General features: G+C 45.7%; 1 protein-coding gene across 2 annotated transcripts; it reads right to left on the bottom strand.

Annotated features, from left to right (window-relative positions):
• Window positions 1-7,714: 7,714 nt before the first annotated feature.
• Window positions 7,715-15,280, bottom strand: LOC311360048 (PR domain zinc finger protein 2-like). Of its 2 annotated transcripts, none has more exons than XM_084480125.1 (4): window positions 15,197-15,280; window positions 14,075-14,116; window positions 9,482-13,793; window positions 7,715-9,324 (listed from the first exon to the last, which is right to left on the bottom strand). In XM_084480125.1, the coding sequence occupies exons 3-4, from the start codon at window positions 13,745-13,747 to the stop codon at window positions 9,310-9,312; spliced, it is 4,281 nt and encodes a 1,426-aa protein (XP_084336251.1). In that variant the 5' UTR covers window positions 13,748-13,793; window positions 14,075-14,116; window positions 15,197-15,280; the 3' UTR covers window positions 7,715-9,309. The 2 variants fall into 2 exon arrangements, with proteins under 2 accessions (XP_084336251.1, XP_084336252.1); XM_084480126.1 differs by lacking the exon at window positions 15,197-15,280 and adding an exon at window positions 14,823-14,840.
• Window positions 15,281-23,060: the final 7,780 nt, after the last annotated feature.

The raw sequence follows: 23,060 nt of genomic DNA, 5'->3' as shown, positions 1-23,060 counted from the left end.
CTGGGAGAGTGGGGGGGGGGGGGGTGGACAACTCCATCATCTAAATATTAATAGACAGTTATGACTTAGTTGACCAGCTATGTATCATAACACCTCACACTAGACTTTTCTTGAAAAGGAGAAGAGTCAACCTGGCCATTCAGATTGAGACTACGTACACAATGGAAGACCAAAGTAAACGATGTAAGCCTCCCACCTCACGGAGCAGAGTTCAGATAGTATTTTGGGATGATGACACTGGAGGCTACAGATTGTGAACGTACCCTTTACACTTTCTCAGTGATTGAAAGTCACGGAAACTCAAGCGCAAATACATAAAACCTTCTTCACATCAGGAATAATTGCAACCAGACATGGGTCCCTTCATTCATGCAGGCATGCATACTTCTGACAGATTCAAATGACATGACAAGGATCTAACATCAGAGTAATGCAAATAAAAACCTGTTATTTCCTTTCGTACTGGTTCATTTGGGAAAGAAATTAATCCAGAGAAATGCAAGTTCTGAACATTAACAAAAATGTTGGTCAGATGGTGATGTTTCGACAACCCTTGCCGCTTCCCTGCCATTTCAAAACATCAGAATTTCTCCCAGGAGATTAATAAACTACTACTATTCTCAGATCTCGCATCCTAATCACAACATGTTCCAGAAAAATCTTCCCATGACCCAATCACACCCTTCAACACTTAGTGTTAAGTGTGTTACTGCCCTGTTAACATTGCACCATTGCTTTAATATGCACATCAATAAAACCTCATCTACATCTGCATCTCAGCTATAGATCCACAGATTTAACAGATTGCAAACATAAGGTTATTATGTTTGCTAATAACCTCTGTTAAACCTCTGTGGATCTATAGCTGAGATGTGGGGTTATGTTCCATTACAGTGGGTTTAAATCCACTCCCTGCTATTATGACGAGTTGTTTAATTGTACAACTGGAAGCTCGTCCCTGTTTCTCGTCAGCATCCCTGACCCCATAATGTGACTGAATGTGTGATAAGTTGAGATGCTGTGTGGCTAATCAAGCGTTACTCACTGGCTTGCATGAGCTGTCCCTGGCGCCCGAACACCTGGGAGAAAGGGCTTCTGTTGCAGGTGAGCATCTCCTCCATGGCTGGCGCTCCTCCACGAGATGAGTGAGAGTGGGAGAGGGGGAGAGGGCACAACTTCCTCGCTGTGGACCCAGGGAGCGCACGCCGCGGGTCAGTGTGAGGAGGGGGGTTGGGCGTTGACCGACGCTCTCCTCTCCTCTGATCTCCTCGCCGCTGATACAGCGAGGGGTCTGTCCCTCGATGGCAACTTTGGGCACTCACACGCGCAGCCACAGGGTCCTCAGGCTCAGATGTTTTGGTTTGTGGTCGGGTGCTGGTGGGCTGTGGGGGTTGGAATCCCCCCCTGCTGGCTGCAGATCAGTGCCCTGGTGGGGGGTCCCCCTGACGGAGTGGGAGCCGCTGCTCTCGGGCTGCTGGGGTAGATCTGCGTAGTCTCGCCCCGATCCACTGGTTCATTAGTGCTGCTGAGAGCTGCTGGTTCAGCCAGAGCAGAGAGAGTGAGAGAGGGAGAGACAGAGGTACAGACAGAGAGAGAGAGAGAGAGAGGGGGGCAGAGTGGAGAGAGAGAGCGGCAGTGAGTAAGAGCTAGGTAGAGAGCCCTGCTTAAACAGCATGGAGAGAGATAAAGGGAGAGAGAGAGTACCCCTTAAACAGCATGGGGAGAGAGATGAGAAAGGCAGGCAGTTCGAGAGTTCGAGAGACCACCGCTTAAACAGAATGGAGGATGAGAGAGAGAGAGGGAGGGTGAGAGAGAAAGAGGTAGAGAGAGCACTGCTCAAACAGCATGGAGAGAGACTTAGTTAGAGAGGGAGGGAGGGAGGGTGAGAGACAGGTGGGGAGCCGGAGAGAGGTGGGGAGGGAGAGAGGGGGATGAGAAATGGAAAGAGAGAGGGGAGTGAAAAGAAGGGATGGAGGGAGTAGCAGAGAGGGAGAGAGACAGAGAGGAGTGAGAAATGGAAGAAGAGAGACCAGATGAGAGGGAGGGGGGAGAGAAAGCAACACGCGTGTGATGGGAGTGAGACTACAGAGCAGCAAACAATCGTTCTCTCTGCGTTTCCCTATTTAGCCGAGCGTGTGCAGCAGCAAGCTACAACATCACCCCTGCAGCGTCTGCTGAGTCTGCTGCTACGCCTTGCTGGTGCCTAACGCTCTCTCTCTCCCTCCCTGTCTAGCTCTCTCTCAGGCGCGCACTTTTCCGAACACTATATTTTACAGAGTGTGGTGAGTTTAATTGTCTCCCCTCTTCGATGCCTAGTGAAGCAGGAGAGAATGCGGGGAACTTATGTAAGATCAACGTTATGCACTATATTTATATAATATTTTATTATGTTGTCTTCCTCTGTCCCCCCCCCCCCCCCCCCCCACACACACACACACACACACACACACAATGTGTGTTGTAGAGTTCTGACCATCAAACAAGCACAGGAAACCACACACAAAGTATACAAACAAATCTGACAAATCAAACAAGCACACACAAAAGCCCCCCCTCCCTCTCTCTCTCTCTCTCTCTCTCACACACACACACATTATTTCTGTGTGCACTGTCATGAATACATAACAAAAAAGGCCTAGTTGGAAAAGAGGCCAGAGGAACATTAAAAATGGATCAGAATCCTTCATTAACGTGCCGCTCATTACTGTGCCGGCTCTGTGGCAACATGAGGTGCAGAGACAGGGAACATCTGTAATGTGGCTCTGCATCTCTTTTTTCTTTCACACTCGACTTCACAGCGGTTCGCCTACGCGTTCACGAGATTGAGACGGCAAACTAAATATCAAAGGTTGTGTGTTTCATTTTCATCGGCAGAAGTCAACAACTTCATTATCACAGTTATATGATCCCAACACGCAGGCAAGGATACTTACTCGTATTCTTGTAGTCAATTTTGGTTTCTCATTAGCCGGCTGGTTGAATGTTTGTATCTTTCCGAATGTTTCCATATTTTCTCATTGTAAGTTTTGTTGGCATGTAAGTGTACATCTTAGCCCATTAGGGAACATCACATGTTAGGTTACCCAGCATGTACTCCAGGATTTACCAAGTAGGCACCATATTAGCATAAACATGTTAGCATACTTAGCAGGGGGCCCCTGGAAACAAAGGCATCCGATGTTCAGCACGCCAGCCCTGGTTAAATAAAGCTCCATCACTATATCTGCAACCATATCTACATACCATGCTAAATATATACTTCTCCATGTCACTTCCTGTGAGGATTAAGCGCACCTAGGGACTGGGGAAACTAAAGCCACATCCAAGGGGGAGGGGGGGGGGGGGGGAGGAGAGAGAGAGAGAGAGAGAGAGAGAGAGAGAGAGAGAGAGAAAGAGATAGAGACTCCCTGGCTTTGGTTTGTTATGTGAAACATTAGGACTCAATCACTGGTCACGTTGCATTAAATTCGACCCCTTGTCTTTAAAGCCAACGGTTTGAATCAAATGTACAGCAGTCAGTTCAGCATGCCTTATCCCTCGTCCAGGGAGGCTATAATCCAGTACGCTACATCTCCTCTCATTGAGACCATGGCTTTTTTTGGTAGGCTCATTGTCCCTGACAAATAGGCTAATAATAACAAACGACTGTATCATTACAATTAACCGGTGAGATTTCTTTCTCAGTGGTGATTTTACCGGAGAGGAGACACTCTCTTAATAAAGCTGTTTGACTTCTGGGGCGCCGGAGAACTTCTTCCCCCCCCCCCGCGCGTTAAGCCGCTGCCTCACAGCGGGACTCAGAACTCAGGAATGAAAGCTGATCCATTACCTGAGAGGCAGAGAAACACAGCAGCAGCAGTAGAAGCAGCAGAAAACCCTGTTACATAAGAACATATGGCTAAGCCGATAGGGGGAATGTACCATCCCAACTCCTACTCACCTCCCTCTACCTGCTCCCTCGGGTGCTGCTGGTTCTGTTTGCATTTTACCACCACAACATAGCCTTAAGCCTTGACACGAGCAAATGAAAGGAACATCCCGCTCGTGTGCTACCACAACAGGGTGTTGAATGGCACCGCTCGCGACTTTCAGAGCACATCCCATAATGTTATAAAGGACCGTAAACACCCTGCTCTTCCCCCCGAACCTCCCCAAGGGGATGCTCTATACTGCACAGCCGGAGCTTTGAATTTATCCTCCCCCTCGGATGTATTTCAATTGGATCCGTGCACATGGAGATTAGGCAGGATTCTCTAGGGGTTAGGGCGTTTGAGTCCCAGGCAAAGGGGTTCTGGGTTTGAATCCCAATTTCGGCAAACTGGATCAGTGAATCCTTGAGCAGGGTTCCTAACCCTTATCAACTCTGTAATTATAATTAGAATCACAAATAAGCTGAAGAAAAAGGAGGCAGAAGCACTCTGGTGTTTCCCCCAAACCAGTGGTTCTCAAACTTTTTCGGTCACCCCCCACTTTGGACAAGGGGGAATGTTCAAGCCCCACCTGCCCCCATCGCCCCAACACAACGCTAACGAAATACGCCAAGCTTAACATCTCCACATTTATTGAAGTAACATCAAGTTACATCATGTTGTATCTAAATTCTAACTCAATAACATCAAATAACAGCAAGTTCAACAATAGAGAAAATAAAAGTGCAGCTGTGTCAAGACTTGTATCAAGTTCAGAAAAAGAGAAAATAAAAGTGCCACTTTGCAATCTGGTAAAAAAAAATAAAAAAAGACGAGCAATGCATTTGGCAAGACAGGTGAGCAATTGAACTCATGAGACCTATACCTGCATGAGTGGCTGCAAAGCTGCAAGCTTAAAATGTTCAAATGTAGGCCTATTTCAAATATAAAAAAAAATCATTATTAGTGACACATCTACAAAATATGCGAGCAGTGCCCCCCGGCCGAGAAGAGAGCTGGAGTGTCAGCGGACACGCTATGGGACGGGGAGGATTCCAGTGACGAGGCTCTGAATCGGGACGAAGCTGCTGCTTGATTACAACACCTAAAGACGACTCTGTCGGTGTGTGATCGCGGTGGGGAGAAGCACGGTCGTTCGTTTCCCAATATCGCTCAGATTGACAGATTTATCCTCGCCACCCCTGCTCAGTGCGTCCCGCGCAGCAAGAGAGCGAGACTTCTCCGGTGCTGGATCTGATATTCAGGTCGGATGTGGTTTTAAGTTGTGCGGGTATAAGGACGGGTGCGGGTTTGCAAAATGAGAGCCGTGCAGGACTCCGTCTCTCCGTCCCGCTCTGCCTCTGGCCCCCGCTCTTCCGCTCGCGTCACTTTTTAAAATCCCCTTCAGCGAGAAACATGTATTTGCCACATCTTGCTCCGACTGTTTTTGACTGACTAAATTTAAAATGTTTAGCCACCCTGGCCTACAGGCAGGTTAACGAGCACAGCGACGCGGCGCCCCCGATGTAGAATGACGAGTTGGAGCGCGGCGACAGCACTTATTTTATAGCATGTATATATCTTATAGCGACATTCTGCTTGAAAATACGAGATATGACTTTTGGTCCATATCGCCCAGCCCTACTGTCAAGCCTTCACTCCTACCATAAGAAATGTGGAGTTTTCAGTGAAATTTCCTCCCGTTTGTCGCGCCCCACCTGTCACGTCTCTGTTCCCCACCAGTGGGGCGCGCCCCACACTTTGAGAACCGCTGCCCCAAACCCATGGTGCTCTTGCAGGAAAATTTTACACATTCAATTATGACCAAAGAAGTGAGGTGATGACAATGACAGAAAATAGGTTTGTAATAGTTTTGTAAAGAAAGTGACTGTGGGTATTCCGTGTAGTTTTATATAACAGTGTTGGATTACTCAATTGAGGCCTTAAAGGTTGCTAACTCTAGTGAGCCTGAGTCTAAGGCCCCGTCCACACTAACCCGTGTCATACATATTCGTCACTCCAACTGTGCGATGGGAAAAAAAAACACAAAGACGCCAGTTCAAAACAAAAAAACTTGCCTTTCTGCTTTTGGTTTGAGCCATATTTTTTGCTTGTGAGTGAAAATGATAAGCCAGCTGATCAACTGCAACTATCAGCTGATACCGCGCCTGTAATCTAAACAGAGAGGCGTGGCGGGAGTCGCGTTACCATGACGACAACTGTTTATCAAAATCATTTCAGTGTGGAACGTGGATGCAAAACATTCCGTAAACGATATGAAAACGATAGTGTGGACGGAGATCGTTTTCAATGCGAATGTGCGTTTTTATATTTACCCGGGTTAGTGTGGACAGGGCCTAAACCTGATTAAAACGCCCTTCATCGCATCATCCTGGAGAACTCGAAGGCTGAAGTCGTTTGTAAATCAAGAAAAAGACTGACGTGAAGACTGAGAAACAGGGCCGTTCTGGTTTCAGACAGTGATTTGATTTGATTGATGTCCGTGTTGCAATAGGATAGCGTTCATTATATTATCCGCAAGGAAAAGTAGCTTTTCCTTCAGAACCTATCCCTCCACATTGCTACGCATAATGTTAGCCGACTGATTGTGCCTGCTGGTATAAATTGGACAGAACGGCATATATATTTTAATAATAGAGCTGACTATACTTTATAAGGAAACTGGATATAGTCTACTTTAAAATCCTTCCAGGGTCCAGGCCTCTGAATTAAAGAGGCCATTCATAGTGATGGATAGTTCAATGCCACAATTCATTTCAATAGTAGCCTATTGAATTACTACCATCTAATTTGCTTCACCGATGAATTTCCTTTATCCAGAGACCATGAATATTGTCGAGTGTCTATGTCACAGATTAATGGCCAAAATGAAACTCATTACAAATCGGCACGACCAACTTTCTTTCCTTAGCCTTGGGATGTGTTCCAACAGTTGCGTCGAGTGAAGTTGAAGCGAACACACTACTTCTGCTAATTTACTAATAACTAGGCCTACTACTAATTTATTACTGCATTACTTTTATTCTACCACTTAAATATTGTTTTTATTAGACATACCTTGAATGAAGCTTTTAAACATAATAGTAATTGCCTCAAAGTTCTGTTATGAGTAGGACTACAAACTGTCAAACGCCATTTGATGTCAAATCTCAAAAGTAATCCCTCACAATATTAATTAGGAACCGTTTAGACTGTAGTGCATTGGTTCATTGTTAGATGGTTGTTCGACGCCCTTCTGTAGGTGTGGTGACAAATGAGTATTTTGACCAAGGTTTGAGTCTGGTTGCGTGACGCGGTTTGTCATTGACCGAAAGCTCAGAGGCCAACAGCATTGGTTAGCTTAGCATTGCTTATTAATGAATGGTGTTTGGCACGATTCCTAGATTTCTCTCTCATAAAGCAACTTAATTGTCGGTATCTACCTGTGTCTTGTTTGGTGCCATGCCGCCTCGATCGATAGCAGCCAGGCTTATATTTAGGAGTTGGAAAATTGCGCCGCCAACTGGAAAATATATGACTTGCACCCTTCAAGCGTTGGAAGGAGCTAGGCGGTTTTCCCCGTTTTAAAATGTATTTTGTCTAAATCAAATTTCAGATACAAAGATTAATCATTCCATTTAATAACTGTAATTTCAAAGTATCTAGAAATCCCATCTTTGTATCGGAAAGATCAAATATTATTACTAGTTTTATTTAACTGATAATATCAGTACCGTCCATTTCTGTAGAAAAAAATGGATAACAATGTAAACATTCCTTTTAATTTCGAACACTTATGGAAACATTAGTGCAAATCATAGAGGAATCAGGCCAACATAATTTTAAATAATTAATAAATATGCATAATTAATTGTACACATTTAAATGGTATAAGCGCTTTTCACAGTAAAATAACATTCTAATCCAGCCTGTACATCGTAGAGGGACATTTTTCTGAACTTATTACCAGCAATATCTGAAAATATCAATTAAATACAGAGCACTTATAAATTACTGTACGTGTTAATGAACCAAATTAAGTCTACCCTGTATAGTCACCATTCCAGCCAGTTACGTGTGGAACACAGACGACATACACTGCATTTCAACGAGTATCGTATGCACCCCGACAAACAAACAAAAAAATCGCACTTTTTCAGACTATGAAAGCCACAATGAATTTTACAGAGAAAACAAACATCCTCTCTCAAGAAACAGACCATTGAAATACCCATTTTCATTCCAATCCATTTCAAATGTGCAAAAGTAAGACTTCAAATGAGGCTGCTGTTTGTTTACAGCAGTATGTTCTCTCCAGAGTCATAGCGTTCGCAAGCAGACCATCCCAGCCAAAGCTCAGAGTTCAGGCGCTCACAGTTAAGCACAGTATTTTAACCTTCAGTAATTAGCTCACAACTGCAAAGCAAATATAAACTTATGTTGTTCATCCTATTCCAGAGGTCTCTGTATATTGATAAACATTGATGATGGCAACTCAGGAGCATTGCACTCAATAGAAATATTTCCCATAAGAAATACATTATTACTTACTGATCATATTGCTGCACACTCACACGCACAAAATAGCAAATCAAAGTTACTTTGATTGTACAATGATGAGAAAAATAAAATAAAAACAAATAAATTAATGGGACAGACCTTTGCAAGTATATATTTTACCACAAGCTTGCAGGTTATATTGCCCTGAATTTCACTTCATTTTCCTTTTGAGTCTGATGGCATTCATAGAAACCACCATAACATGATTTCATTATCAAGTGGTCAAAGAATACTTAATTTCCTCTTCCAATTTCCACCATTAAGGCCTTAATGTCCGTTAATATAGGCAGTCCTAAATGTTTGACTGACAATTATTGGGACAAAGACTTTTGTCTGTTCAGTGACCTTACGGCATGCAGTGGGCGTTGAAAACCTAAAGAGAAGGCCACATTTAAAGAAGTGAAGGTGCAACTGTTTCACATAAATAAATATGATTCCAGTAGTCTATATAATCTATTCCATATCCACTGGCAAAATGTTTAGGTGAAGTCCGCTCTCCTAGTTTTTTTTACACTCCGCATTGCAGTCACTGATCCAGGTCTCAAAGTGCACATCAGAACATAAGTGGGAGGGCAAAGAGTCTATGAAATGATTTGATCATCTACAAAACCGGTAGATGACTAAAGAAATCCAGACCAAAACAGACCAATGCAAATGCTCGCTCATCTCGACTGTTGGGTTCCACTGGCTCCTGCAGCCACCCATTTCAGTGGGTTCAGTCTCAAGAACATTACTGTACAGTAGGAGGTGTTCTGTTGCTCCACAGGCCGTCTACACAGACCAGATCTGCTCTCTCAGCGGGACTCCCTGCTGTTCCAACAGAGAAGATAAATGGGAGGCCTCACACAGCGGGGCTCTGGATACGAAAAAATACAAAACGGTAAATAAATCCATTAGAGAACACATACCTCTTCATCAACACATGCATCTTCGGGAACCCCACCCCACCCCCAACCTCACATCTCTACCAAAATATTACAAACACACACACACACAGTTATGTTTCATCATACCTGCTGGTCAGTTCCCGATTCATCGTTTGACAAAGCAGCAGCAGTCTGTGCTCCTCCTTGGCTCGGGACAGGCGAGGGCTCCTCCCGCTCCACTTGCGGCCTCACCAGAGTGATCTTGAGGGGGGTCTTGACGCCATCTTTGGCCCCTGGCTGCGCTCTGCCGTACTGCCTCATGGAGGGGTTGAAGGTGCGAACGACGGGGAGGTCGCTCAGCGCCGACTCCTCCTGGTTCTGCTGCTGGATGCTCTCCTTGATGATGATCTTGCTCCGCTTGTGGGACAGCACCGCCTGCACCGGCAGGATGGCCGGCCTCTTGGCGGCCGGGGTCGAGGCGTAGACCCGCCCCCCGTGGACATTCTGGTCGGCCGGCGGAGACTGGCGCTTCTCCTCCAGGGGGTCGGCGGCGGCGGCGCCTCCTCGGAGCAGGTGGCCGTTGTTCTCCTTGGTGAGCGACACCGCGGTGTCCTTGCGCTTCTTCACCTCCTTGGGTTTCTTGGGGCACACGGCCATGTGCTTGGTCCTGCTCCGCCGCATGGTGAACTCTCTGCTGCAGTGCGGGCAGACGAACACCTCCTTCTCCGCATCCGCGCGCACCGGCGCCGGGGCCTTGTCCGAGGCGGGGGGGGGCTTGTTCCTCTGCGAGACGGCTCTCTGTACGAACCTCTTCTTCCTTTTGTTGAGCGCCGTCAGCTTTATTTTCACCGGCAGGTCTTGGTTCTGCTTGGAGCGGTTGTTGGGCCTGTGGGAAGCGTTGAGCCCGTTGGTGGCGTTGGTGGTGGACAAGACTCCGTTTTGGGCTTTGGCAAAGTGCCGAAGGGGGATGGGGTTCTTTTTCGGCGTGTAGCGTCTCTTGTCGCTGGCGTTGGCGCAGGCCAGGATGTGTTTGTGAAGCTCGGGTAGGTTGTCAAAGCTCTTGCCGCACTTGGTGCAGCGGATGGCGGTGCTGAACGACTGAGGGATGTTGTGGGTGGTGAAGTTGGTGGCGGAGGCCATGGATCCGGCCGGCGATCGGTTATGGTAAGGGAACGGCGGCGGCTTGAAGCTGGGGTAGTGCTGGTTGATGCCGAGACGCACGTCTGGCCCTTTGATTTCGCTGTCGTCGGAGGCAGTGGTTTGAACTGGGGTGGGCGGTTCCACTGCGCTGGCTTCACCCTCTTCTTTCTTCACCGATTTCTTAGACTCTTCTGAGGTGGAGGCCGGCGACGCGACGCTGTGGACCTTCGTAGAGCAGTTGTGGTTCTGCGGCCTCAGCTTGCCCTTCTCCTCCTGGGTGTGGGAGCACTGCCGACCCGGGTGCAGCTCCTCCTGGTGGTGCTTCAGGTTGCTCAGGTACACAAACTCCTTGGAGCAAACGCTGCAGACGTACGTCGTGCCCACGCCGTGGAGAGCCAGGCGGTGCTCCAGCAGGGCCGCGGGCTTGTTGAAGAGCAGCACGCAGAACTCACACTTGTACGGCCACTCTTCGGCGTGGTCGCCCACATGGTGGCCCAGCTCTTTCATCGAATGGAAAAGCTTATCGCAGACGTTGCACACAAAGTTCTTGGTGAAGGTCTGTGGCGGCGGTGGCGTTTCGCTGGGTGGCCTGTCAGAGGATTCTTCTGCCTCGGCCGGGGGAGGCGGGGTCTTGGCTTCTGGAGTTTCAATGGTGAAAGCGGATTGCTCTACGTATGCCTCCTCTTTCGGGGCGAGTTCCTCATCCTTCGTTGGAGCTGGCTCTGGCTCGGGACTTAAACCACCTAACGTGGGACTATCGGGTGCAACCGGAGAGGTGTCAGACACCGTGACGGACTCCGTTAAGGGCGGTACCATGGTAGCCAGGTCGTCAGTTTGAGGGCTAGGGAGGGACACAACCTGCAGCTGCTGCTCCATCATCTTATTTGTAATCATCTGAGGGGCGGCTGGAGCCTCCGTTATAGTTTCCTGTAGATTCATTGTGGCCGGGACGATATTCCCTGAGGACTGGAGGGCTATGGTGCATTCTATCAACACGGTGTTGCTGGGGATGTTGTAAGAGCTAAGGAGGGAATCAGTTAAGGTGACAGCGGGCGAGAACGGCACCACCGACCCGCCAACCGAATCGACCACAGGCGTGTTGAGAGTGATCGGATCGGTGAGAAACACATGTCCAGGCAGATTCAGAGCCGGGTCAAAGGGCTGGGAGAGAGTAAGAAGACCTGCTGCATTGGCAAACGCAGAGTTGAAATCACAGCCGGGCAGATTCAATGAATCCTCTCTGCAGACTACCAACGGTTCAGGAGCGATGTTTGGCGTTAAAACCTGGAGTGCTTGGTTCGACGGGTTAGCGATGGACGCCAACACTGTGATTAGGTTGGGAGTGGTCGGTAACATAGCGTGTACTGCTGAAGAAGAGAGCGCTATGGTGCAGGGGGAGGGCTGCTGCAAGGCCACAGGAAGCAGAGAAGGGTGTAATGGGTCAAGTGATACAGGGGGCAAGGTGAGGCCATACACAAGGCTTTCTGATGAAGGCTCACCAGGTCTTGACCCTGTAACTATGGTAAAATTTGTGACTAAAGGTGCCTCTGGGTTCTCTAGAGTTATGGTTTGTTCCCCAGTGTCGGCGGCTTTTGCATACTGATTCAACATGGCCTTCTCCAACAGGCTAGAGTTTGGCTTCTTTTTTTTCAAAAGCGGAACGGAAATGGACACAGGGTGCAGGTCGTCTGGGCTTTGTTTTTGCAAGCTCAAGTCCAGCGCAGCCTCCGCGAGAGCCTCTTCCTCGCCTCTTTTGACCGCGTTCGAGAGATCCAGTGGCAGTTGATTACAGGGATTACCACCGCTTCGTGGGGGCCAGCGCTCTTCTGCCACACAGCTCGCTTCCAACTCCACCACGGGCGGAGCCACGTCGTCCTTCCCTTCAAGCACGTGCGTCGACAAGACGTGCTGGCCCTCTGTATGAGCGGTGTCCATCGAGTCGGCATCTCCTGCGTCAGGGACCTTCTCTTCCACTTTGGATGATGATGATGATGATGATGATGATGATGATGATGAGGATGAGGATGAGGATGATGATGATGATGAGGGCTCTGGCGGCTTCGCAGGTGAAACAGTTCTTCTTCTGTACCTCATGCTCCCCGCGGGGACAACGGACACAGAGAGGGGCGAGCTGAACTTCTGGCCGTCCGTAATGAGGGCGAGGGTAGGCTTGAGGCCATCCTGCTCGTCGAGCAGCCGTTTCAACTTGGGCGACAGGAATATGGTTCTCTCTCTGTGGGCCACCGGTGAGGGCTTGCTCTGAGGCAGCAGGTTCTCTATCAAAGAGGAGACGAGCGACGACGAGGACACGACGACCTCAGACTCCAGCTCAGTTTTGATTTGAGGAAGAACAGGCGGCATCACGGTTCTCCTCCTCGCCAGCGAAGGACCCGCTGTGTCTTGGCCCATTGCGACCTCTGAACTCCGTGCCTGATTGATCTGTGCCGAGTCAAAGAGCACGGCCCCAACGCCGCCTACCGCAGACGAGCTGGTGCCCACCTCGTCCCCCCCACCAGCACTCATCGTGCTCGTCGACACGATCTTCCCGTCGACGTACAGGCTGAGGTTCTCCAAGGCTTCGCTGGAGATGTCCAGCGTGTTACGTTGGGAAGGGTCCGGCCCATCTTCGGGGGTGGCACCGCCATCCGGGGCTTCTTGCTGAGAGGTCACGCCGTCATCAGCGCTCGTCTGGAGCAGTGCAGTCTGGTCAGCATGCTCGACGGGAGACTGGCGTCTGTGGAACCGTCGCTCGTGCCTCCGCTTGTTGATACGAGTGTTGAAAACCTTCTCGCAGTAGTCACACCCGTGAGCCCCTTCAGTCTCCTGATCCTCCCGTCGCCACGTCGGAGTCCCATGTCTGCCATCTTTTTGTTTGGGCAAACTTGGGGGCAATTCCACTGCCGTAAGATGAGTGTCTGGTTCCTGGGGATGTACATCTGTAGCCAGTGGGCTGTTGCTGTTAGCGAATGCGTCTGTGTCTGTGTTGTGACATGGAAGGGTATGGTTCCGGATGTGGCGCTCTAGGCCTTGTTGGCTGGTGAAACAGCTCTCACAGTGTGGACAGGGAAGAGAATCCCAGTCTGAGTTAGAATCCTGATTCTCACAGAGTTCAGGGGAGGATGGCTGCCTCGTATCCGTCTCCACGGTAACTTCTTCTTCATCACTGCCTTCCATGTCACCCTCTCCTTCCTCCTCTTCCTCTTCTCCTCCCTCTGCATATTCTTCATCATCTTCATACACCGAGATGTACAAGCAGGGGGAATCCTCCATCATCTCTGGAGGCTGTGACCCACGAACAGGTGACCAAGACTTTTCAGACCTCAAGAATGAAAGAAGAGAAACACTGTCAGAAGCCAACCAAGCAAACACAGGTGTCACAAGTAGCTTTGTAGTAATCTAAATAGATGAAAAGCTGTGCAAGAAGTTATCAAGGTGATTGACAATTTCATTCATTTTATGAGCATAGTCTAAATACCATTATGCCACAACTAACCATCTAATCGATGACCTAAAGCTAACCAACACATATTTCATGCAAGATTTTCCTAAAAAAAAAAGCAAAAAGAGATGTTTATGCACATGATGATTGTAATCACTTACCATTTTAAAATTCAACGCTGTATGGACCTGCATGTTTATATTCTGAAAAAGTAAAAATAATAGCATCATTACAAGTATTTCAAAATTATCGTTAAATAATGCATAAGGAATAAGCATTTATGGATGCATTTGTTAGATATCAATGCGTCTTAAGTATTAGTCGTTTGATTACAAGGTTAAAAGGTTGTTATAGCTCTTGTATAACTGCCTAACGTCAACTCTTTGCCCCAAAGCCCAAGTAGGCCTAACCGATTATTTACCAACAATGTTCAAGACAACACATGACATTTAACTGTGCAAACACCAATATAATATTACAATATTGATAGCTCGTTATTAAAAAATGAAGATATGTCAACAAGGGCCCGCATTGATAGTCGATTAGTTGCGCAATGTATAAACGACTGAAGACATTAATAGGAATGTAGACAATAGGTTTTCGAGCTTTTAGATCGGACGAAGAAAAAAATCATCATCTGATCAATCCGATTATATCAGCCGTCTTTACCAATGCGTCAAAATGACTCAAATTACAAAGCCTCAACTATTCAGAGGCCCAATTTACGCACCAAGTAACTTTATCCGTTTTAACATATTAAGAGATTAAGCTTTATACCTGGCTACATAACATTAGCCTGTACCACGGACAATGTTCGTTCAATCAATGCAATGTCATTCATGCATTGTCATTAGATGTATATATATTGATAATATATCCCTGGGAAGAATGATCTGCCCACTGCTTCACCTGTGATGACGCGCCCTCGTCCTGCACCATTGCTAAACACTCTCCCCACACGTCGCCACTCGGCACTTTAATAACACACTTCAACTGGCTCCTTCACAGAGAAACACATTCCGTTGTGTAATAAACAAGCAGCCCCAATTAAAACCATTAACGCGACGGTAATGTCGTACCAGGCTCGTATCGTAGATAACATTGTCACTCGTAGCATAAAGGATATCAGCTGCTATCTACAGTTTTGCATTAGAAGTATTAGACTGATAGCTCTCGGTGGTCAGCAGTTAGCATTAGCGTGGTTGACATTGGTGAACGAGGGTCTGTCGTTAAAGCGCTATCGTTTCTAAAACGAAATCAAATGTAATTTTCTATCTACATACTTTAATTCGCAGGGAGAACTGTCGTTCAGATGGTACGGATCGTGCAGATTGCAGCAGTATCCTCTTCCCTTAATTTACAACGCTAGATCATAAAGCGCTTTGATTGGTTAAAATTTGTTGATGAAAGATTTTGACCAATCAGAAACAAGCTTGTTGAGGAAAGGGAAAGGAAGAAAATAAAAAAGATAACACAGCTGACAGCCGATCATTGATTTTATAACCTGGAAATATTTAAATTCTTAAGCACAATACGGTCAATAACGTCAAAAAGAACAAATAATTAATTAATTGTAGGAGGAAGCTATCAGAAAATGCAATGTAATGACGTTATCTTAATATTTCACTTGGGTTTTCTGACGAAATTAATGGCCTAGTGGGGGCACTGCATGGTGCTGGGTCAATTATAAGTTGGACAGCATCTTCAGACAATACCAAATTAACAATTTGTATAAACATCTGTGGACCCATTAACATTATTTTTTTAAACCATGTATGATATATCTTTACTATCCGGAATTTAGGTGGATACACTTATAAAAACGTGGGCGATGATAGCCTGCATAACACTTAATCGAAATTAAATGTTGAAACGTTTCTCTTTTGCAGTGCACTGTTTATCCCTCTAGATGTCAGTGTCGTTCAAATGTCCATGCGCCATGGAAATAGCCACCTTAACATTTACACCGGAGTTGTACTCCGAGTTGGATATAAGTTATACATAATTTAATGTATTTAATCTTGTATTGAAGTGTGAATATATTAAAACGTGATTATCTTTAACAGTACAGTGGTCGTCATTGTTTTGGTTCTAATGATTAAGAAGGCTTTTGGGAGCTTATTTTCTACTGATTTTGTATAAATTTGGTATTATTTTCTACTGATTTTCAGCTCTTGATGCTCTGTTGCTCTTGTTGATCTGGATAGAGTTTCAACTCAGTATTTTATCCGAATCGGAATGTTATTTGAGGGCCATTATTTATGTATGGACTGAGAGCAGGATACGCACCCTTGAGCCAGCCTATGTATTGAGGTTATTAGACTCATTATGGTCATCATCGTCCAGCAACCACAGCTGCTTGTGGGTTTGATGTCCTAAGTCGTTGTGGTAAGTCGAGCAAGATGCTGAACTTCTTGTATGCTCCCAACAAAGTGGTTGCAGACCTGCAGGCCTCTGCATGGTTAATGACCGTGTATAGTCATCATGAGTTTCTTTAAAGATATTGAAATGTTAGCCTACTTGGTGGTGCACAGAAGTAAATTATGCTATATAAATATCCCCCATGTATTAATAGATTTAGATGTTATTTAAAATGGTGGTTTTCCGGACATAGTTTGCCCTTTGTGTGCTCGGCTGTGCAGATTTAATCGCCGCAGTTAGAACATGACATCAGCCGTTGTTTGCCGTGGCTTTTCACAAAGAAAAGCTGAGACAAACGGCAGATTCAAGACGAAACGGGACATTCTGTCACATCTGCCACCGTCTATTCTTGTCCACTCGACCACCTCCCTCTGTGTGCTCAGCAACAATTGTCAATTGAGTTACAGTGGTGCGCTTTAGTATGCTGACACCTACAGCGCATTGACGGGACTGGAGCGGTCATTTCTCACGGTGCTATCGCCACCTCCAGAGTCCGGGCGACATAAAGGCCCGCCATTGATACGGAGAAACATGTAAACCTCTGACACTGGGTTCTCGTGTGATATTCAAACATTGCATGTGCTTTGTGTGTCCGATGTGGGCTGTACTATGCGTGCAGCGAGTGGGGGGGGGGGGGGGGGCTATAGGCGGAGAAGATCTCTCAACAATGTACTGTGTAATCGTTACATTCTGTTCTCCCATTTGATTTCGCCCACACCAAGGCACGGTCACATTATGCAATATGACATAAGATAGGCGGATATACGGCAAGATGAGACGACATTAAATAATACAATGTAATATAGGCCTATAATATCAACCAAATCGAATATATCCAAGATGACAGTAGGTCAGATCAGATCAGATAAGCTAAGACACATTTTGACAAGAAACAACAACATAAAACGACTCTAGATAAGCTTTTACATGACAAGAAAACGTTACAACATGTGTTGTACACACACACACACACACACACACACACACACACACACACACACACACACACACACACACGCACACTGCCCAAACACCCAACCATAGAAGTTGGGCAACACCGATTCGACAAATTCGTCATTAACCAACTTCATCCGACAACAGCCAATAACCACGCCAGGGTAGCCTACGCCCTAAGGCATACGGCCCGATGTTGGTGTCTGATGGCGTTTGCTGGGGCAGTGGGCGAGCAACTCAAGCTAATACGAGATAAGATAAGAGGACATCAAATAAGTTGAGGCCAAATATATATATATATATATATATATATATATATATATATCAGAATATGTTCCCACAAAGCACAGAAGGATCGAACAGGCAAACGCCATCTGTTGGCCTTAGGGCAACTGTCTGCCTTACAGGACATGCATAGATCGTCATGCAGAGTAGCTCAGTCGACATATAAGTTGACTACGCTGACATTTATTTATAGTATGTCACAGCCGAGTTAGAACCAGAGTCATCCTATACACTGGGCTCTAGTGTGTCTTTCAAACCAGATTTGATTTGCAGCTGTGGCCCTGGAGATGAGCATGCGTGGTTCATGCGTGTTGGTCTGCGCAGGGTTACAGTCGTTCATCAAATCATTGCGTTTGGCAGGTGTGAACCAGGGGCTAACCATAGGTGCTAACTGACTATCTGCTGAATGCCATTACCGAGCCTGGGCCTAGTGGCTATATCACATAAAGCTAGGGCAAGCAATTTTGAGAAACCAACTAGAGTAAGTCTGGCAGAATGAAGTGATTGGACGTGCTTATTACAGGCCTGTGACAGCCACAGATACTGTCATATTGTTTGCTGTTGCAAAGTAAGGAGAATTTCAACATAAACGACAAAAAATGCTTAAAAAATAAAATGCCTACCCTAGCTTTAATTAATAGCCAGTAGCCCTAACTTGGACAGGAGGAAATCATTCTGCAAAAATGACTGCAAAGCCCAGACACAATTTTAAAAAAAAACACCTTTATTTAACCAGGCAGATCATTAAGAACAAGTTCTTATTTACAGTGATGGCCTGACAATTGATTTTACATTTAATTTGTATTGTTAGTTGAGCTGGTATTGGTTTTAATTATACAAAAAAGTTTGAACTTTCTATAATCATCACATTTTTTTATTTATATAGACATATTAAATGCCTATTGCCTATTTAATTTGCACCAACTCTGCAATATAGACAAATGAAACATGTTGATATTTATTTCAGTAACTGACATGACATGATGTATGTTGCTATTCTAGGTCAAATAGATGATCGTTGTAACAAGAAATGATCTGTCAAAGTGAAAAATAGAGTTGGTGTAAGTGTTCAGCTTCAAACACATTAAAGCCTGGGTATTGCCTCCATAAACATTAAAGTTGTTTCCTGATGGGCTTTAATCAGGATCCCAGCCACTTCCATTCGACGCCATTGATTCAACTCATCATTTCTGCTCTTCTTGGACTAGTAGCAGCAATCATTACTGCCACCCACAGATACCTTCTTATTCCAAGACTGTCTTCACTCTTAACAAGGCCACTCACCACAATTACCGTTGAAGTCTATGTCAATATGACCTACTTAGAAACCACATTTGTTCCTGGCACTCAAACAAATTCTTACCAAAAAAAAAAAAAAAGTGAATCTGCCAGACAATGGTGTGTGCTCCAGAATATATTATATTTTTTACAAAGTACAGAAATATGTGCCTTTCTGTATCATCCTTCTGAAAATGTATTTAAGTTTTCTGCCCTGCCTCTGATGTTCAGGAAGACCCATGTGTTCATAATATGCTTTCTGAATAACAGACAGTAAATCATACACACTTTGTACCCACAAACCTGACTCCCACACATTAACTTGTGTGCTGACGGAAACATTCATGCACTTGCTCTCAAGCACACACAAGCACAAAACCAGGACCCCCCCCATACTCTCATAAATTCCCATTTCTTCACACACAGGAACACGGGCATGCACACACAAACACGCACACGCATGCATGGACGTGAACCTTGACCTCTGCAAAGACCAAATGCACACGTGCATGTACTCACACACACACACACACACACACACACACACACACACTGTAGATCGGGTGTTCTTCAACTTTTTCATCTCGGGACCCTCAGGATAAATTCAGTGTGTCCGTAGGACCCAACCCCACACTCAGAATGGGGTACACCAGAATCAGTGGTTCTTTGTTGCAAGGGTTCTGTGCGTTCAGGCAGAACACACCGCCAACTGAATCGAGACCCATTTGGGCTCCCGACCCATAGTTAAAGGAACCGTGCTGTAGACCAACATGGTTTGACTCTCACAACACACACACACACACACATACACTACACATACACTGCACATACACATAAACACACACATACACATACACAAACACACACACATGCACACACACACACACACACACACACACACACACACACACACACACAAACACACTTAGACTTGCACCCTGACCTCTGTAAAAGCCAAGTCATTTTCATACGTATGTAGACACGCTCTCACACATACTGTAGACCCACATGTTGTCTCTTACACACACGCACACACACACACATTCAGCACCCACCCCCATTCACCCCCCCACCCTCCACTCAGCTGTCGGAGGTGCTTAAAGAACACAGGGCAGCCATTTTCCTTATGAGTTCAGAATATCACGCACTCTCACACGCATATGTCACTACCAGACGCACACACGCAAAATTCCCCTTCGCTCATGCCTGGGCGGTCCCCTCACCCACAACCCCCCCTCCCCCATCTCCACCACAGCCTGGCAATAACTGCTAAAACTTTATGAAGAAGAACCGTGACAGACACGCATGAGGAAAGAAACCAGGAGCCCAGGCGTGGTCGCTCCCAACTGTCATTTTGTCAAAACACACGTCATGAGTTGCATTAAAACCTGCCCCCCAGTTTGAATCATTGAGTTGTCCTAGAGGTTTTTGAGGTGCATGAGTGTACCTTTTATTGAATATCACGTTTTCAGAAAGAAAATATGGCTAATATTCAACTAAGACTTGATACTAGAAACAGGAACCTTAAATTTTCTATATGTTTCAATATGCAGTATATCATATTGACTATTAGAATCAGAGAATAGTCTTATAAATAAAATGTATACGGCCTCACATAACTGTTCCATGTTAAACAGGGCCTAAGGGTGGTCAGGCTCTGTCAGTGAAGAATGTATTCAGTCTTGAGTTGTATTACGGGAAGCAATTTTATTATGGTCACAAAACTTAGCAACTTTCCCATGCAGCTAGCCGGCCAGACTAGCACGTACGCCAGAGCGAAAACCAGTTTCTGCGTTTAAACAGCGGTACAGCAGGTAGCCAAATGGATTTACGGCACAACTGTACGGTTTGGCCCTGCCGTCAAGCGTTCTGTTATTTACAGTGGAAGGCTTCCCAGCGTCGCCGCAGATCATTTTTTTCAGATGAATACTGTACATACTGTACATTTGTTTGGCGCTGAATACGTTGCGTCACAAGCACACAGCTTTTGGTTTACTGCTGGAAAGTGAACCCAGGGGAGAGATAGAGAGACATCCATGTCGGCATGGGAACAGTGTTCTCCATGTCTGCTACAGCCGGCCCTGTTTCCTGTGTTGGGTATTTCTCAGACCGTCGCACAAAAAGAGAAACACACACACAGACACAGAAAGCACACGCACACATAGACAGATAAAAGGCACCCACAAACACACACATAAACACACACACACACACACACACACACACACAACCACACCCAGTGTTGCAAAATGTAATAATAATTCACACACCGTTGACAATGGGGTGTGTGTCTGTGTGTGTGTGTGTGTGTGTGTGTTTGTGTGAGAGAGCTCCAGTGAATTAGATACACCCAGGAAGTGACCCCCACCGCGTAGCATTGCACAGATTATAGCATAGCACCTTCTGTGGCAGAGAGGAGAGGGAAAGCCCCATCCCGACAGAGAGAGAGAGAGAGAGAGAGAGAGAGAGAGAGAGAGAGAGAGAGAGAGAGAGAGATTGAGAGAGAGAGGCTACTTTTCATTAACGGCTCACAGCCTCCCTATTTGACCGTCTGAAAAGGCTTCATTGTGTGCTGGCGGTGTGAGGGGCAGCAGGACGCTGGTGGAGGGGGTTCTGTGAGTGGAGGCTGGCTGAGGCCAGGCTGATAGGTGGGTGTAGCTGGGCCTGCTGCCTAAAACCACAGGAGAGAGGTTAGCCAGACACTGGGCATCTCTGTGCTGCTCACAGCCCACAGCCTGGTGGAGTCGCACCCCTGCTTAACGGCATCTTGTAAAAAAAACAACAACTTCATAACATGAAACATATAAAAAAACAAACACACACCTAACCGTTGGGAGTGCTTAACGGAATTAACGGTCGCCAGCCGTGTGTTTTTCCATATTTGGAGGTGTTTTTGTCTCCATGTTGGGGAAAGGGGTGTTTTTTTATATATTTAATGCATTACACAAAATGAGCCAATTGGATTAGGCAACTTCATGCAGCCCAAGTGTATGCTGGGTAACGTTGTGCTTGTGTTTCTCTAAACAGATTGAAAATATGCATCACTGCTTTATTGGCTAGCTGGATCAGTGTTTAGACCAATAGACTGTTGGAACTAGTTTGCTTGTACAGATGAAACAGACGCCCACATTCAATAACATACAACAAACAACAACAACCACAAATAGATATATATTTTTAATCAATCCATTGATATTTTCCAGCAAAATATGTATAATAATAAAAACAGTGAATAAAAACAATGTTTTTTTTAGTGTTTTAATTTTTTTTTATTGAAACAGCAAAAACACTGCAATTAAATAAAAGTATACAAATGAAAGCAAAAAAATAGAAGAGCCAGTTATTACTATGTGGTAATAGGGGAGAGGGTGGGGTGCACGGGGCTGTGAAGATAGATAACGTTGCAAATGTTTGCGGTGTCTAAAGCCTCGCCATTAAACATTACATCACTCGTTCAGTGCACGTAAATTAAACTGAGTTCGTAAAATCAAGCAGAGCTAAGCAGAGTTAATCTTTTTTTTTTTGTTTACAACCATTATTGAACGTACAAATGCAAGAATAAGATCAAGAAACGAATGAACAAAACAAGAACAACAAAATACAGGACAGGGCGTTGCTGCCTAACACTGAGCACTAAAATCAAAAAAGTAGTTCATCTCTGTCAGCTGGGGTTTTGCTTTTGTTGTCCATGGCTGTTTTGGTGTACTTGCTAGTTGGGTGGGTGCTGCTGTGCTATAAATACATTCGGTAAGTAAATGCTACACATTGTCTATGAAACACTGAGCTGTGTTAAAACGTTGGTACGGACAGCCATTTGGATGGGAGGAAGCCAAACGTTTTTTATTACGGACTAGCTGACGTAAAGTAGGCCTGTACTCGGCAATTCACATTAATGCCGCTTTCAAATCCTCCCCAACTAAACTAGGTGGAATACCAGAGAGACAGTGGCACAAACCCTTCTGCTGAATTTCACAGATATGTACTATGTTTTTATAAGTCAGTGTTAAATAGGGCAGAATGTGTCACGTTACCCCTCGCAAATGAAGGTGTCTAGTCTCCTATCAGGCTCTCTACGTTAGCCCTTGTCAGAACAACATCTGCACTGGGTGCTTCATGCGATTGTCTGAGGTTTCGCTTTATGTCGAGCTACTTTGGCGAGGTAACTCAATTGGCTTTGTGTTTTAGAAGGAAAAAAACAACAACAACAGT

The sequence above is a fragment of the Micromesistius poutassou genome (assembly GCF_964030765.1).
Source record: "Micromesistius poutassou genome assembly, chromosome: 15".
Lineage (NCBI taxonomy): Eukaryota > Metazoa > Chordata > Actinopteri > Gadiformes > Gadidae > Micromesistius > Micromesistius poutassou.
This window is presented reverse-complemented; position numbering and strand designations above follow the sequence as displayed.

Bases quoted from the DNA above. Each gene is read 5' to 3' on its own strand.
- LOC311360048 (XM_084480125.1), bottom strand. From the start codon at position 13,747: ATGATGGAGGATTCCCCCTGCTTGTACATCTCGGTGTATGAAGATGAT.